We start from the raw sequence: 15,480 nt of genomic DNA on the forward strand, positions 1-15,480 counted from the left end.
ACATTTGCCTACAATATTTTGTTCATCTCTGTGTGCCCTGCAATTGGCTGGCAACCAGTTCAGGGTGTACCCTGCCTACTGTACGAAGAAAGCTGGGATAGGCTCCAGCAACCCCCGCAACCCTTGTTATGAGAAGCGGTACAGATAATGGATGAATACAAGACATTTGCAAACAAAAACATTTTATTAAGTAATGTTTTATATAGTTCTTATTCCATATAATTTTCCCAGCATCTTTCATAATAGTGAAATCTAATTCAGCCCAGCTTTTACAGGCTATTTACAAGTATAACTTTCACCATAGGGAAAACACACGTGAAATTGTTCATGTCTTCCAGTGTCACAATCGACCACTTCTAGACATTTTGTGTAGGGCGCCAACATGATTTCAAACTTATTTTCTGCAGGATTATGAGCACAGTCTAAAGCACAACTAACGCTTTATCTTTGCACTTCCAATGACTTGGAATGGGAACAAAACCCGCCGAATCTGAGTACACGTAGAATATTTTGCGCGATGGCCAAATGTGATTTTGTAACCACTCTAAAAGGTAAAGTACATGGTCCCAATAAAACATAATTGTACAAAGAACATGAAAAGTTACAAGCAACAACAAAAAAAGTTTACATACACAATAGTTAACGTAATGTACATCTTTTTTTATTTAAAAAGACAAAAAAAGGGGGGGCAGGGGGCTGATCTGTATCTTGTCACAAATCACAACTTGGAGAGCGTAGCATGTAGTACTTGTTAAGTGCCATGTTAAACAGCTTGGATTCTTGTTGAGGTTCACAGTGCTAGTAACAACAAAATAATCCAAAAGGTTATTCTTTTTTTGCTTTTTTTAGTCAAATGACATATTTACATTCCAAATGTCTCACTTCATTACTCAATTTTAATAAACACATCCCATGGGAGGTTGAAACGGTTTCTGCATCCATTGACTGTTTAGCGTAGTGATTCCCAACCAGTTTGTCGTGAGATCATCAGAAGTTCTGCTACAATTTATCCAATTTCACAGAATTTGTCAGAAAATTATTTGTCTTTATCTATGGCTCTGACAGGCAGGAGAATTAAATGCTCTCCCACTAGTTGAGTGAAGGTACATAATTACCTTTGTGTATTCAGTTTTGATGATATCTTGTTTGGTGGGGTGCCATGAGCTTTCTTTCTAAAATGTAAAATATCTGACTTGACTCAATCAAGCATGGGAAACAATGGCTTAGTGTAAACACCTGACTTAACAATGAGCCAACGCAAAAGCTGTGGAGCAGTGAGTGTGCTAAATTAAGGTACCTAACCTTAGTGGACAGCAGGGGGCGGTATTGCCGCACATGCAAGTCCCTGAGGACTGCAGCTCCACACTAGAGTGAATCCAGTCCACAATTTGAATGCGGCAGAAGAGCACGAGTGTGCGGGTGGAGGGGTAGGTCTTCTGTTGACTCTCATTCTTGACATGCTGCTTATGGCGGGTCGAGTCACGTCGAGCCCTGCCATTGGTCCACCCTAGCAGGCCCTTCCTGTCCCTGACTGAAGCAGGAGACGTGACAAGTGAGGGTGCTGATGTTGACTCGGGATCCACTCAGCCCTCCTCGGCGGTTGGCGCGGCGGTCTCGTACGGAGGGGCGTCGCTGAGCTGCTTCAGGCGAGCTTCAGAGTGCTGATGGGAAAGGAGGGCATTGTCACCATGGTGACGGGGTTGAGGACAGTCTGGCCCACTAACTGCGGGTGGTGGGCCACCACGGTCTGTTTGCCCACGATGGCGGCACCGGCGGGAGGTTGGCTGGCGGTGCCGTTGACGTGGCCAAGTGTGTGCGCGATGTGGCTGATCAAGGCGGGCTGCGTGACGGCCACAGGTTGGGGGTACAGGGTGGGGAGGTGGGGGCTCAGGTGGGCCACGGGGTGCACGGTGATGTGGCCGATGGGCGGCTGCCCGGGCGCCAGCTGGGCTATGTGTTTTGGCCCACTCGCCTGGATGACGTGGTTGACCGCTTGGATGACGGACGGGTGTGAGGCGGATGCGTGGGCGATGACGGTGGGGTGTAAGGTGGGCTGGCCGGGGGCGGGGGGTTTAAGCGGTTGCTGCAGCGCCGACATGTGATGGGTGATGAAGGAAGGGGTGTGAGTGGTCACAGTCAATGAGTGGGCGACGGACGTCTGGTGGAGGTTCTCGTTTTTGTGGGCTTGTGGAGCGGCGGGCGACTCGCTTGGAGGTCGTGTCGTCATTTCTTCGTCATCGTCGTCCTCGTCCATCACGTCTTCACCTTCTGTAAGCACACGCAAATGTCACTTGACCACCTTGTCAACACACACCAAATATAGAAATTGATTGACAGCTGATTCTTTTCAAGGTGCACGTTACATTTATTTTTCAACAAACACAAGCAATAAACTCATCTGTACTACAATAAAAACTTGTAGATTTATTATACGCATGTTAGTTTTATAGGTTAGGCTTTTGCTAAAATAAAGGCAAATGAACCATAAGATGCACTTAAAATCTTTCTATTGTGTCAAAAAAAAATAATAAAACAATGCACCTTGTAATGCAGTGTGCTCTATGTACGGATGAATCTCGGCTTCTTCAGTTTGTCATCACTAATTCAAATTCCTTACAATTACATCCGCATTATCATTCTCATCCACATCTAATCTCGAGCATGCATCTGTACGTTTTTGTCATACAGTAACTCAAATTACTTTGCGCTTTTGTGTTTGAAAATCATTTACACGTTACAATGTGGGACATCATTGCCGTCTGTGGGACCGAGAGCAAAACAAAGTTATTCATTGATTTCTGTAGTCCTTCATAAAAGCGGACTGATTATATTTTGTTTAATCAATTTAAGACATTTGATTTTACTTTGGTAAACAATGACCATCAATCCCTCTCATGCGATCTTGCTTAAATAGTTTTTATTTCTATTTTTAATTCATTAAAACCCGCGTCTCACTGATGTCACGAGTCCGTATGCAGATAGCATTTTTTTTCTCATCAGGGTTTATTCACGGTCACGAAGATGTTCACAGTCGCAAACCGTTTTTATTGTTGCAACGAAATTTTTAACGTGTTTAAAAAAAAAAACTCTTTACATTAAAACTGCTGAGGCAGGCTTGTGCTAATCAATTTGTTGTTTTCACACCAGCTCCATTGAATTTAAGGATCACCACTTCCACGAGGTGAAGACGTCAAAATGCTTTGTGAGTGCCTCCATTGATAAAAAGATCAATTGTAGTTCATCAGGTCGCTTTAATTGCTTTCAAGCGCCATTTTGTGCTCACCTGAAGCAGTGGAAGTGGAGGCCTGGTCCTCCTCGGGCTGAGTCGTCTGCCGCAGCACGCGCTCGATCTCTACCACATCCATCCACTGGCTCAGCTCGTTCTTCAGCTCCTCCAAGTGCTGCTGCGTGGCGATCTTCTCGCGGGCCAGACGCTCCATGTCGTGCTCGTACTCTTTCTCTTTCCTCTTCAGCGTCTGCCGAAACACGGACTCATGAGGGGCCGTGGTACAATAAATACACTGCTGCATTTTGACACCTTTTCAAAATGTGGATTATTGTTAATATTGCCGCTTTAATCCTGACTGACTATATGCATCGCATTATCACCATATTTTGTATCTGGATATGAAGACAGGGATATAAAAAGACAGACACCCCTGTTTAAAAGTCTAAACCAGTGAAAATCAAACAACTGAGATTGTTTAAACAAGTGTTCACACCCTCATAACTGGTAATCACATTCAAACTCATGCGATATGATAATCAAAACACTTTTTAAATACAGCACCTATGGCTAACACCACAGTTCAGATGTTCTAGTAGGCGTTTGCTGCTTTCTAACAGAAGCCTGAAGTTTTTTTTTGCCTAACACGGACAGCTGTTTGCTGTAGGGGTGGTATTCTTTTTGCGATGAGCACCAAACACTTTGTTTGCGATGATGGCCAAAAAGGTCAACCTTTCATGGACGACAACACATTGTCCCACATCATTTGGGGAGATTTCAAGTTTGTTTTCACAAAATCTGGCCGGGCTTTCCGTCTTGCCAGCCTAGCACAGCCCATATGAAGAGGACTGAAGATTGTTGTCACATGTGCGGAACATCCAGTGCCTGCCAGAAATTCCTGCAGCTCCTTCAATGTTGATGTGTGCCTCTTGGCAGACGACCCGACCAGCTTTCTTGATCTTTTTATCGTCATTAGAGTGATGTGCACTTCTTGGTCGTGTCACTGTTGTGCCAGATTTTCTGCACCTGATGAATCTCTTTACTGTATTCCATGGTCTAGTTGATAATACGGAAATTCTTTTGTACCATTCATGTGATGGTGCCTTTGCACAATGAGAGCTGTCTGTTGTGGAAATTCTTTTGTGCTGTAAGATGCCAGGTCAAAAACATTCTCGGGGGGGTTATTTTTACTGCACTTCTAAAATATGTTTTCCCCTCAATTGAGTTCGACAGGTAATAGGTCACAGTAAGAGTGGATTTTTTTCTTTTAACGATTTGTCTTATACACTTCTTAATGTAACAAAATCTAGGTATTAAGCAGGAGTGTTTAGACTGTTTATATACACTGTATGCACTGAATTTTTTATTTTGGGGATTTTTCTGTTGTACTTGCGTGCATCTGCTGCTGTAAAAAATATTTCACACCAATGGAACCAATAAAAGCTTTTTCTAACTATGTCACTTAGCAAGCTGCACAGGACCACCAATAAGCAGACAACTTCCTGGTTGCGTTGTAATTGCGGGTGTGGACTGCTGCCAACCAAGTTTACTATTTACTAGTGAAATAAGCTATAAAAACAACAGTGATAATAAAGTGTTGGGAATCCTTGTTAGTAATTGTTATGAAGTATAGTTTTGGTTGTCCAGCAAAAGCACGCAGGCAAGACTAGGCGTGGAAGGAGAAGGAAAGTGGGCGGTGCTTCCAGGCAATGACTCTGTGACCCAGTTTCCCCCTGAGCTGCAGATCAGCTGACATGCAACTAAACACACTTCCTAAATCAAAGTTCAAAACCAGCTAAGCAAAGAGCACAAACTGTGACTGAACACAAAACACGAGCACATTCATGTTGTTGAGTTGCTTCAGCAAATCTACATCCACGTGCACCGAATGGGAACACACAGCGTGAATTTGAGTTCCAGCAAGCCAATGAGTCAGGATCATAAAAGCATTTCCTTGATCGGGTGGACTTCCTGCTTGTGTTAACTCTGCACGGCTGTGTGTGCACGTCAGCCTAATGTGCATGCGCCCGTCCCCACGTTTGTGTGTTTAAAGGGCACGTTTTGTCGAGCGGCGCACGCACAACACATGACTACATTAGAAAAAGGCGGGCACCTGTCGCTTATCTTCATCCTGGATTAGTGGCGCCTACCGCCCCGTGGAAGACACAATGCAGCACAACCACAAACCTACAAAGATCATCAAATCACCATTAAGAATTCAACTAGACTTCACTGCATAAAAGACGAGGTGGCATAAAAATGCGGAGCTCCAAACACAGTCATGAAAAACTGAAGCTAACTGAGCACTTAGGAAATGTTTTACTTTTTCTTTCACCATTGTGCATGTTTTGGAAAAGCACCCACACCAACTACAGTTATCGTAATATTGTTAAATCAATATCGCTCTAACATTATTACAATATCATGATTTTTAGCGTGCCAAAAGTTTGAACTCATTTCTAAAATTTGAAGTTTGCACCTGAGCTCAGGCACGTCTGTGTCAGGTTTTGTATATTCTGGCCACGCCGATGCAGGTTTTCGGCTTCTATCCTAGCTTCCTCCCACATTCCAAACACGTGAACGTTAGATTTATTTCATTCTAAACTGTCCATACATGTTAATGTCAGTGTGAATGGTTTCTTGCCTCAATCTCTGACTGAGTGGAACCCGATCCAGGCTGCACCTCGCCAATGGCCCAAAGTCAGTGGCTTCTGCTCATCCGTGACACTAATGAGGACAAGTGCACTCACTAACATGAGGACATCATGTGATGTGAGAAGCCCTCCTTTCCAACTAGCACACAATGACAGCATCCGTTGTCATCAGTGGTTGCCAAGGAAACAGCTCTAAGGTCTCCTCGGCAACCGACACCATTCACAGCGTTAAAAAAGACGCGAGGTGTTTCTCAACTGACACTAAATCCATCACAATATACAATGACGGTTAGACCGTTCAACAACTGACACGAGGAGACGCTCGCCTTGCCTCGCCCCAAACAAACTATAGCGTCAAGGAGATAGAAAAAGAGCAACGGAATGGGCATGGTGCTCCACAAACACAGAGAGACCCACTGAACTGCTGTGTCGTGTGCACGTGGCAGAGACAACAACAAATGCGCCCGTCCCTGTAGAAACGTAACCTGAGAAGCTGCTCGGAGGCAGATGGCTCCCTCATGGCGTCCCGCTTATCGCGTCGCCGTGTTTGTTTCCTTACACATGACAACCCCCCCCCCCCGCCCCACACCCCCCCACACACGCGCGCAGAATTCCTCAGAGATAAGAGCCAACCTCAACCATGTTTGCGTGGTAATCTAGATCATCATAGAAATCGCCCGCATTGAGCGTGTGGGTGTGTGCAAGGTAAACACTGGTCAAGCTGGCTGTCACAAGCAATGAGTGGGGGGAAAAAAAGTGCAGCGCACATGGCCTCACGGAGGGGGGAGGGGCAGCCAGTCTACTCCCTGACTCACTTTGCAGCAGTTGAGGACAAGCTGTACTGTGTGTACTGCGCCGTCTTAAAGGGCCAGCAGCACAGAAGGCCACGTTGCGAACACGCCGCGAAAGCCGGATATCTCTGCTCGGGCTTGAGGTCTTGTGACTGAGTGCTGAGCGTAAAGCCTCATCTGGCCGTACCTTCCGGCTGGAACGGAGCACTTCACGTGGTGCCTGACAGCTCACAAGTAAAGCTTTGTGTGTGGAAAATCACCTTGTTCTGCTTCCACAGCGCATATAATAAAAAAAGGTCTACACATTTATGTTAAAATATGTCCTAAATGCTTTTAAGTGCCATACAAAAATGACACAGGCAAACATAAACATAAATAAATCAAATAACAAAACCCATTGATTAAAAGATTATATTTTAGAGAGGGGAAGTAAGACAGATGCCTGTAACACGTGGGATGGTGCACTAAGGTCCAATGAAACCAAGGTTGAACTTTTTGGCCACAATACTAAAAGGTATGTTTGGCACAAACAAAGTAAACCTCATCACCTGACTTGAAAGCTCAACATACCAACAGTGAAGCATGAAAGTGGAAGCCTCATGCTTTGGGGTGATTTTGGATCAGATGGATCTGGGGCTTTAGTCAAGGCGCAGGAAATTAGAAAAACATAAAACATTGATGGAGGAGGGGCAAGCAGGCCCCGTGTTTAATGCTCTGCATAGCCTGCCCACAGCTGGCAGCTCAAACTGCGAGTATTCCTGAGTCCTGCCTGCTGCAGCGCTGGGTGGAGGAGCAGCACAGGCGGGTGACGTCACGCGACTCGAGCTAGCCATGTGCTCGCTGCTCATGTGGCCTTAAAAGCTCAGAGAGGCCCGCAAGGGAGGGGCGGAGCATGTGGGAGGACGAGTACTGCATTGGAGATTAGTTTTCAGCCTCTACGGGGGACGCCTATCCGCATTTCTTGCTACATACACAGCCATTGTTAAAACGTCTGACATTCATAAAAGACGCAGTTACGGATGTTAACCAAAGCAGCTGAATGACTTGCAACTAGTCGGTTAACGTGGCATTAAAGAAAAGCTCATTTTGGCCATGAATGTAAACACTTTGGTCAGAAAATTATTTCCTCACAGAGGAGCTGACACACAGCAGAATGCAGTTAACTGTTTACACTTAGTCTTGCCTTGTAAGTCGACTAGTAAGTAGACTAGTCGAAATTGTTGACCTTAAACTGTTGATCTTAAAAACAACAAAAATACCTCCTCTCTATGTTGAGCATGCAACAGCACATATGCTCAACTTTAAGCCTCTTAGTCAAACCTCACCTGTGCTCCCTTTTGGGACATGCCCACAAAGAAGGAAAATTCCCCGACAGTCAGTGCGCATTTACAGCTTAGTCCATATGTTTTTGTTGCAGGAATGTTACAACAACCTTTCACACTTATTTGGCAAAACAAAATTATTATTGATGTAAAATGACCTTTAAGTGCCCGCAGAAATGTTTTTTTTTAAATAATCTGTCTGCTGCCTGTCATATTTTTGGCCCCCTCCTTAGTTTGTTTTGAATACGTGTTGCTCCCTTGTTGACAAGGGGAAGGCGGGTCACCCTCCACCAGTGGGAGGGGGAATGGGTAAAAAGCTCTGCACCTACCCTGACCTACTTTCCCTCTATATTATTGATGGGCAGACAGCAGCTAGTCACGGGCCTCTTCGGCATCTAGCACCAAAAATTGAAAGCCTATTATTTGCCAGAGGCCCGCAGGAAGGACATTTTTCTGTATGTATGGGAACAGCTTGTGTCCTGAAACATTTCGATTGTGTGAAGACAGGGCCGGATTGTGGTGGTTGTTATTGCGAGAAAAAAAAAAGTGTGTGAGAAACACGAGAGGAACATGTGTCTCAGGTTGAAGCTGTGTTCTGCAAAAACTAAAGATAGGAAGAGGAGGTTAAAAAAAAAAAAAAAGACCCATGCAATGTTACAGTCTGAAAGTCTTAAAGCCCGGTTGTGAACTTTGTAACCAGCTCGTCTATGTCTTTATAAGTCATACACATGGCTCGCGTTGCTTGCACAATGCTTCATAAAATACTCATTGCTACATTAAGGCGGGATTTAATTGCGCAATTACAATTTAATGACTTTGCATCCATTTTTCTTTTACTTTAAATTTACATGTGTATTTCATGTGACACATAAGCAATGTAAAGAAAATAACCAACATGTGCTTAGTTGCATGTAAGCAACACATATAGCATACATAATAAATGTCGAATAATGCTTAATTGGCCCAGCCCGACTGTTGCGCATCATTCATTTTAAAGAGGCTGATGCAATGATCGACGCACTTCTAATTGGAAATAGTTCCACTACAATTATCTGAGCTTTTACTGTCATTGGAAGACACCAGTTAATTTATTTATTTTTTTCTAACCTGAAGAGTGCCACAAAAGAGAAAAAAGGTAAACATACAAATCCCAAGTGTTTTTTGAACCAAGCAATGTAAAGCTAGTCCAACACGTTTAAAAACAAACTTTTTGATCAAGTTCTTGTATTTGGTCTCGTAGATTGTACAGGTGTAATTAAGTTTCCGCTGAATTGAATTCTAACTGCAAGTTGTAAATAAACATGACAGATAAAAAAAAAAAATAGCAACTACAGTGCATTGAGTCTATTTAGAGACAGTAACAAAGACGAGATGTCTTTTTTACTTGTGGCGAGCGTCAACACGCCTGTACAAAAAAAGAAAAAGAGTTGGTGACGTTCACAAACATTCGAAGAATGCAGTGTGCACATTCTAGCTTTTAGGGTAATAAAAAAGTATGTGACCCGTTCTGCATTAAAAGTAATGTATTATCACTCGTGGCTATGGACAAACTGCCGCTAAACCGAAAGTCAGAGGTCCTCTTTCAACCAGTTACTTGGAAGGACTTTAGTGTGGCACATTGAGCCTCATGTGATCTGGACAGACATGGTTATATCACTCCTTGTCTAAGAGGCATTCGCCGATGTTTTGGATCATTTGTAAACTTGCTTTGAGATTTTGTGCAAAGAATAGTGGCAGAGTGGTGGAAATACAACTGGGTCGGTCGGGTGTGTCAACATGTACCTTTGAGCGGCGGACTGCAAATTTAACAGCAAAGATGACGCATGCCGTTTTGGGTGTGTTTGTGTGTAAAGTAGTGGTAATGACCTCGCTAGCAGGTAAAAAAAAAAAAAAAGACTGACAAGCAGAAAGAAGAGAAAGGTGGGAATCAACTATATGTGTGGAAAATGCCTGAAAGAATGTAGTCATGCTGGTCACACTTTTCAGTGCTTAAAGAGGTTGTTGTTTGAATTTATACGTCTTATTTCAGGTTCAGTGTATGCTACTCTAAAATGCCTTTGAGTTCATTAAGGTCCCATTAGTAATGCAATTGATTTCGGAAGCAGTCACATGAGGATCCGAATCAAGTGTTCGCCTGCTTCCTACCTGGATGTATCGCAGAGCGCTTCTCAGCACACTTAGATTGGAGGTCTTCTTTTCATCGATGTTGGGGATGTTCTTTTTCAGAGTCTCAAAGCACTCCTTCAAGTGGGCTCGTCTGATGGACACATCAACACACACTTGAACAAAAACAAGACACCAGAGGGCTTTTTCTGGGGGGGGTGTTTACATTCTGCAAGAAAATTAATAAATATAACGATATCTGAACTCACCTGTTTTTCTCAAGCTTGTTATGCACTTCTCGTGTCCCTGCCCTGTAGGAGCACATATCAAAACTAATTCAGATTTTGTCATTCTAACATGAGGACGATTTGAGAAATACGTGCCAGGATGTACTCATGACGATACAACGCCGTCCAAGGTGGAGTAAAATAGAGAAGCTCGAAATTAAGGTCTACTGTCTGCTTAACGTTACAATCTTCGTAGTTTGAACCGCCATCGTGCATGATACAAGACGAAGACCTCGTGAGACCAGAGCTCAACACACTAAAAGGATTAATAACCGGGAGTGTGTTTCACTCTTTTTGACATATACTCCAAAAGAAGGAGACACCAAGAGAATTGCATCTAATGTGACGCATTTATGTTCTCCTTTAAGTTTGGTTCTGTTCACAGCGGCTAAATTCTTTTCACGTTTGTGTGACAAGTAAGAATGTTGAGACGTGACATAACTACAACACAATTCAACCCTTTGTGCATTTGTTGAAATTAAAACTGGGTGTTTTATTGTTTTTAGGTTTTACAAAAGGCAGTGAGTGGTTAATGTTGCTTCAGTAAGGACGTTTATATACAACTTGAAACTAAATTACCTGTAATTTGGCCTTGGAACAGTTTAATTTTATTTAATTTTTTTTCATGGGAAAATAATTCAAAAATATTAGTACCCCCTGGAAGACTGACAGCTCTACCTGCATTCATAACAACAAATTAAACTCTTCATGACATTTTGATCAGCTTCCCAGAACAGATTGTGTTCGACCAGAGAGGTATGACTGGATCACCTCTCTCAATATAAAGTCCGTCTCCCACTTGGAGGAGCGTCAAATAAGTTTGACAACACAGTGGAATTCTCATCACGACCAAGTTGAATATCCTTTAGGAGATAAGTGATTATCTTACCCCCCGGGTCGTTTCTTTTGATCGAGTAGGCGTCCGTCATCAGGAGGACTCGACCGACTGCTGGGGCCGTTCGCCAAGGGGGCTGGCTGGAGGGCCTGGGGGGGCACCGCTGGCTGATGGGGGAGCGAGACGATGGAACCTGGATAGCGCTGAAGGAGCTGTTGATGCGTCTGCTGCTGCTGTGCGTTCGTGCTGTTGGTTTGAGCGAGGAGCTGCGGTGGGTGATGTTGATTGTTCTGCGGGGGCGGTTTGTGGCTCGGGTCGTCTGCTTTGGGTTGGGGAGAACGCGGCGGAGCTACGACACCTTGTTCTTGAGGAGAAGGCGGCTCCCTTTTGGGGGAGGCTATAGGCGGAGCAGCAGGGTGGGAGAGCAAGGCCACAGGGAGAGAAGGTGAGCCCACCGCGATGGGTTTGATAACCGGGATGGGGATAACTGCGATGGGCATGGAGGGGGGAGGCAGGGATGGCGGTATGGAGGCCGTGGGGCGCCCGGTGATAAGTTCCTCTGCTTTAAAAACATTGTTGATGTGGCCTCTGCAGTTGTACTTGTTCACATCAGTGAGTCTTTGCTCCGTCAGCAGATCCAGACGCAGCTTCTCTTTCAGTTCATCCTCTGCGGACAACATCCAACACAAGACTTCCCATTAATTACGTAATTTGCTTGAACACCTCAAAAAGTGGATCATTCACCAACAGACTGCAGAAACCCATCCAATCATCCATTTCCCTCATTTGGGTTGTGCGTGAGCTGCAGTGTATAGCAGCTGACTTTGGGCAAGGCTTAAGTACACCCTGGACAGGGCACTCCATTCACTCACATTCCGTTTTATGGATTGTGGGGGGCTGGGAGTACCCCCCCAAAAAAATAAGCAGAGAGAGTGAGAACATCAAAAGTCAAGATTCAACTACCTCGTTTGCTCATCTGCTGAAATCCTCAAACAATTATTACCCACCGTGCCTACACAATACCATTAGCCGTAATCGCCTTATTTTGACATAGCAAAGCAGTTACTGCAGGTGAAAATGAAAGTCCATACAGCAGTTGCAGGTGAATTAATGACTGAAGCTCACGTGATTAATAAGGATGGACAGTGAAGTCATTTTCAGAATTAAAAAGCAGATGACTGAATTGATGACTTGATCAGTGGTCACGACAATGCGCCACTGAGCAATGTTGTCAGGTGTTTTGAATCTGCCATGAAATGCAAAGACACACACACACATTCACAGTCACATGCACGCACTTGTATGGCATGCGTTTCTGCATGCAAAGTTTGAACTTTGAATATTAAATGCTGTGCTATCCAATCCTATGCAAGTCCTCAGTGACGTAAAGAGCTTGATGAAAAGATCTGTCTTGTTGCGATGGCATCTGTGATGGCATTCATGGAACGTGGGGAGTCGTCACACTCAGACCGCCACATCTAGTTGCACTTTTACATCTGGTTAAAGCCAAAAATGAATGTAATGAAAGTAAAAATGCACTTTGTATGGTAAGACGTACAATGTTTGGAGTGCTGTAGAGGAGAAAGTCTCTTTCCACAGAATACAAATTAAAAGTGAAACCATATGAAGGCCTTCCCAAACAAGAGCTATTACATAATTACATAACTGCAGCACAGAGCAAAACTGGCCTAGTTGCCTACATGCAGTGACCTGATGCACAGCAGCTAAGAGCAGCAGCAGCAGCAGCAGCAGGAGGAGGAGGAGGAGGAGTAAGACATCCAACCAAATTGAGCAATGTGGGGAGGAGCTATGTGGAAGAAGTTGAGCACTCACTCCACAGCTGTTCTGAAGACTGTAAAAATCACTAACAGGCAACAGCACTATTTCCCAACACTTAAACAAGAAAGGCACATATTTCACCCCAGGCAAACGTCACGACACACCACCAAACATAAACGACATAAAAAGAATAGCGATTGTGTCAAACCAAACCTAGTCAATTTTATTATTGTTTTATTTATTCATTTTTTACATATCACGGCATCAGGCTGAAACCACCTGTCACGGTTTGACAATTTTTTTTCTTCCACAAATCAAAACTATTGGTCAATCTACACGTGCCATATGTCATCAACCACACCGCTTATCCTGGACGAGGTCTCTGGACTGCTGGAGTCTATCCCAGCTGACTACGGGTGAAAAGCACACTGCACCCTTAACTGGTCGCCAGCCAGTCTCAGGGCACACACAGACACCATCACTGAGCGAGAACCGATCCCATGCTGCCCACACACAAGTCAGGTGAGTGTACCACTTCACCATCAGTGACTCAATCCACATGTGAGTGTTATTTTTTGGGGTCTCCTGAAATGTGACGATTTTGCAGGAACGAGGATAACGCCCGACACCAGTGATATCCAAACCATTGGTCAGTGCCTATATGGGTCGGCTGTTATTAATTTTATTTTTTTTTTTACACATTATTGACCAACCTTAAATGGCAAATGTGACAATTCCGACTAACATAAAATAATGATAATCTCGTCTACATTTTCTGACCAGATTGAAATCTGGGCATGGGTTTAACACAAAGCTATAATTTTATCAATTTGTGGTAAGAGGTTGATACTCTGGTTAATAACACCTTGTATTACTTAGTGGAAGAGCCTTTAATTGTTCAGCCTGTCACTCGACATTGCTGGCATACATAGATGAATAGATCATTTCCACTAAAGATATTTTGGGACCAATTTTGTGAAATTGCGTCATTTTCCAAGGAACATCTGATGATCTCTCTCGGCACCCTATTGTGCATCACTGGGCTACACAGTCTGTAAATGGTACGTCTTACAATAACTGCAACATGTATAATTCGCTTCCATTGGACAGAATCATCGCGTCTCCTAAACCAGGACTTCTCAAAGGTTTAAAAAAAAAAAAAAATAATAATAATAATAATAATAGCATGTTTGTTGAGCCATGACCATTCCAAGAGATCAAACAGCTTTCAACACTTTATACTGGTCAATAAGCAATTTGTAAAATTAACAAACTCACTGGGGGCAAAAAAAAAATACATATATTGGCCGAATTTAGACATGCATTTATGTTTAACAGTGACGCTCTTGAAGACTCAGAGTACCCAGCAGTGGTCAGAAAACGTATGGGATTGATACTGTAAATTGAAAGGATTTCATTGAAACACAGACTTAAAGCATATTCCAACAAAAAATGGGCCAGTGTGTTAAACGGACTGTAAATCAAAATTTGCTTTATTTGTGTAGCATCACAATAGAAACATTTTTCCCGCAAATAAAGTTATTTAATTCAACATTACAGTTGAAAATGTCGCTATGCCTGTGCCATCGCGTCTACGTGCAGTAGTGAGTCATCTTCTACTCATAAACAATCCTCGGAAGGGGTTGCATGGCGCGCACGTGGTGAAAGAGGCGTGTCCGGATTGTACACGTCATCTGCAGACCGCGCTCTCAGGAGACTATTTTTATTTCCCCTCCATACAAACAAGCAAAGACTGTAGCCTGTGGCGAGCAGGGTGGTTTTAAAGCCCGCGTCTACGCCGCGAAAGACGGAGGGAAACCTGACAGGAAAACGGCATGCGAGCCACGCGACGTCGGGGTGTTAAAATAGTGACACCGCCCATTCTCACGATCACTCCGACGGTGAAGTCTGAAAAACGCAACACGTCCACATATTCACATGCATACGTTCAAATGTACTAGGCGAGCGTAAACACAAAAACACACAAAAACAACCAAACGAAAAAAAATTACGCTCCAGTGTTATTCAATATTCATGCATGAGCGGTGATTGTCAAGACAATCGTCAAAACAAACGTGAAGGTGTAGCTCACGTGATGGACGAAGTTAAACCAAAATGAAATAATAAACGACAGAAAAAAAAGACATCTTACCACGTGCTCTCTGTTGTTGCTGTGCTTGCAATTCCAAAAACTTGGCAGCTTCCAGAAGCGTTTCGATGCTCATTTCTGTCCGCTTGGAAAAATTCCCAGTCCAAAAGCAAACAAAAAAGCAGGAGCGTGGGGACGATGGAAGCGAACGTGACAGAAGCCTATTAAAGGATAAAGGCAAGCGAGAGCGAGCGAGATCCCCGCGCGAAGGAGGGCAGGAGCGGGGAAACCGGACCGGACACCCCCTTGAGTGTAAACTAGTGGCTAGAAGTTGCGAACAAGATGGCGCTCAAAGTAGTAGGAACAAATGGGGTTTGTGAATCACGCAGCGGCG

General features: G+C 43.9%; 1 protein-coding gene across 1 annotated transcript; it reads right to left on the reverse strand.

Annotated features, from left to right (window-relative positions):
* Positions 1–165: 165 nt before the first annotated feature.
* mnta (MAX network transcriptional repressor a) lies at positions 166–15,439 on the reverse strand. Its single transcript, XM_088299801.1, has 6 exons — positions 15,150–15,439; positions 11,273–11,885; positions 10,366–10,407; positions 10,139–10,250; positions 3,284–3,476; positions 166–2,268 (listed from the first exon to the last, which is right to left on the reverse strand). The coding sequence occupies exons 1-6, from the start codon at positions 15,220–15,222 to the stop codon at positions 1,643–1,645; spliced, it is 1,659 nt and encodes a 552-aa protein (XP_088155927.1). The 5' UTR covers positions 15,223–15,439; the 3' UTR covers positions 166–1,642.
* Between the last annotated feature and the right edge of the window lie 41 nt (positions 15,440–15,480).

Source organism: Idiotropiscis lumnitzeri, chromosome 7 (assembly GCF_059441095.1).
Source record: "Idiotropiscis lumnitzeri isolate Australia: NSW breed Sydney's pygmy pipehorse chromosome 7, RoL_Ilum_1.0, whole genome shotgun sequence".
NCBI lineage: Eukaryota > Metazoa > Chordata > Actinopteri > Syngnathiformes > Syngnathidae > Idiotropiscis > Idiotropiscis lumnitzeri.

What these genes read in the sequence shown, in the direction of transcription:
- mnta (XM_088299801.1), bottom strand. Translation starts at nt 15,222, where the DNA reads ATGAGCATCGAAACGCTTCTGGAAGCTGCCAAGTTTTTGGAATTGCAA. An exon ending in AACAAGCTTGAGAAAAACAG is followed by an intron (nt 10,251 to 10,365) that starts GTGAGTTCAGAT and finishes TGTGTCCATCAG; the next exon opens with ACGAGCCCACTTGAAGGAGT. An exon ending in GCGCTCTGCGATACATCCAG is followed by an intron (nt 3,477 to 10,138) that starts GTAGGAAGCAGG and finishes GTGTTTCGGCAG; the next exon opens with ACGCTGAAGAGGAAAGAGAA.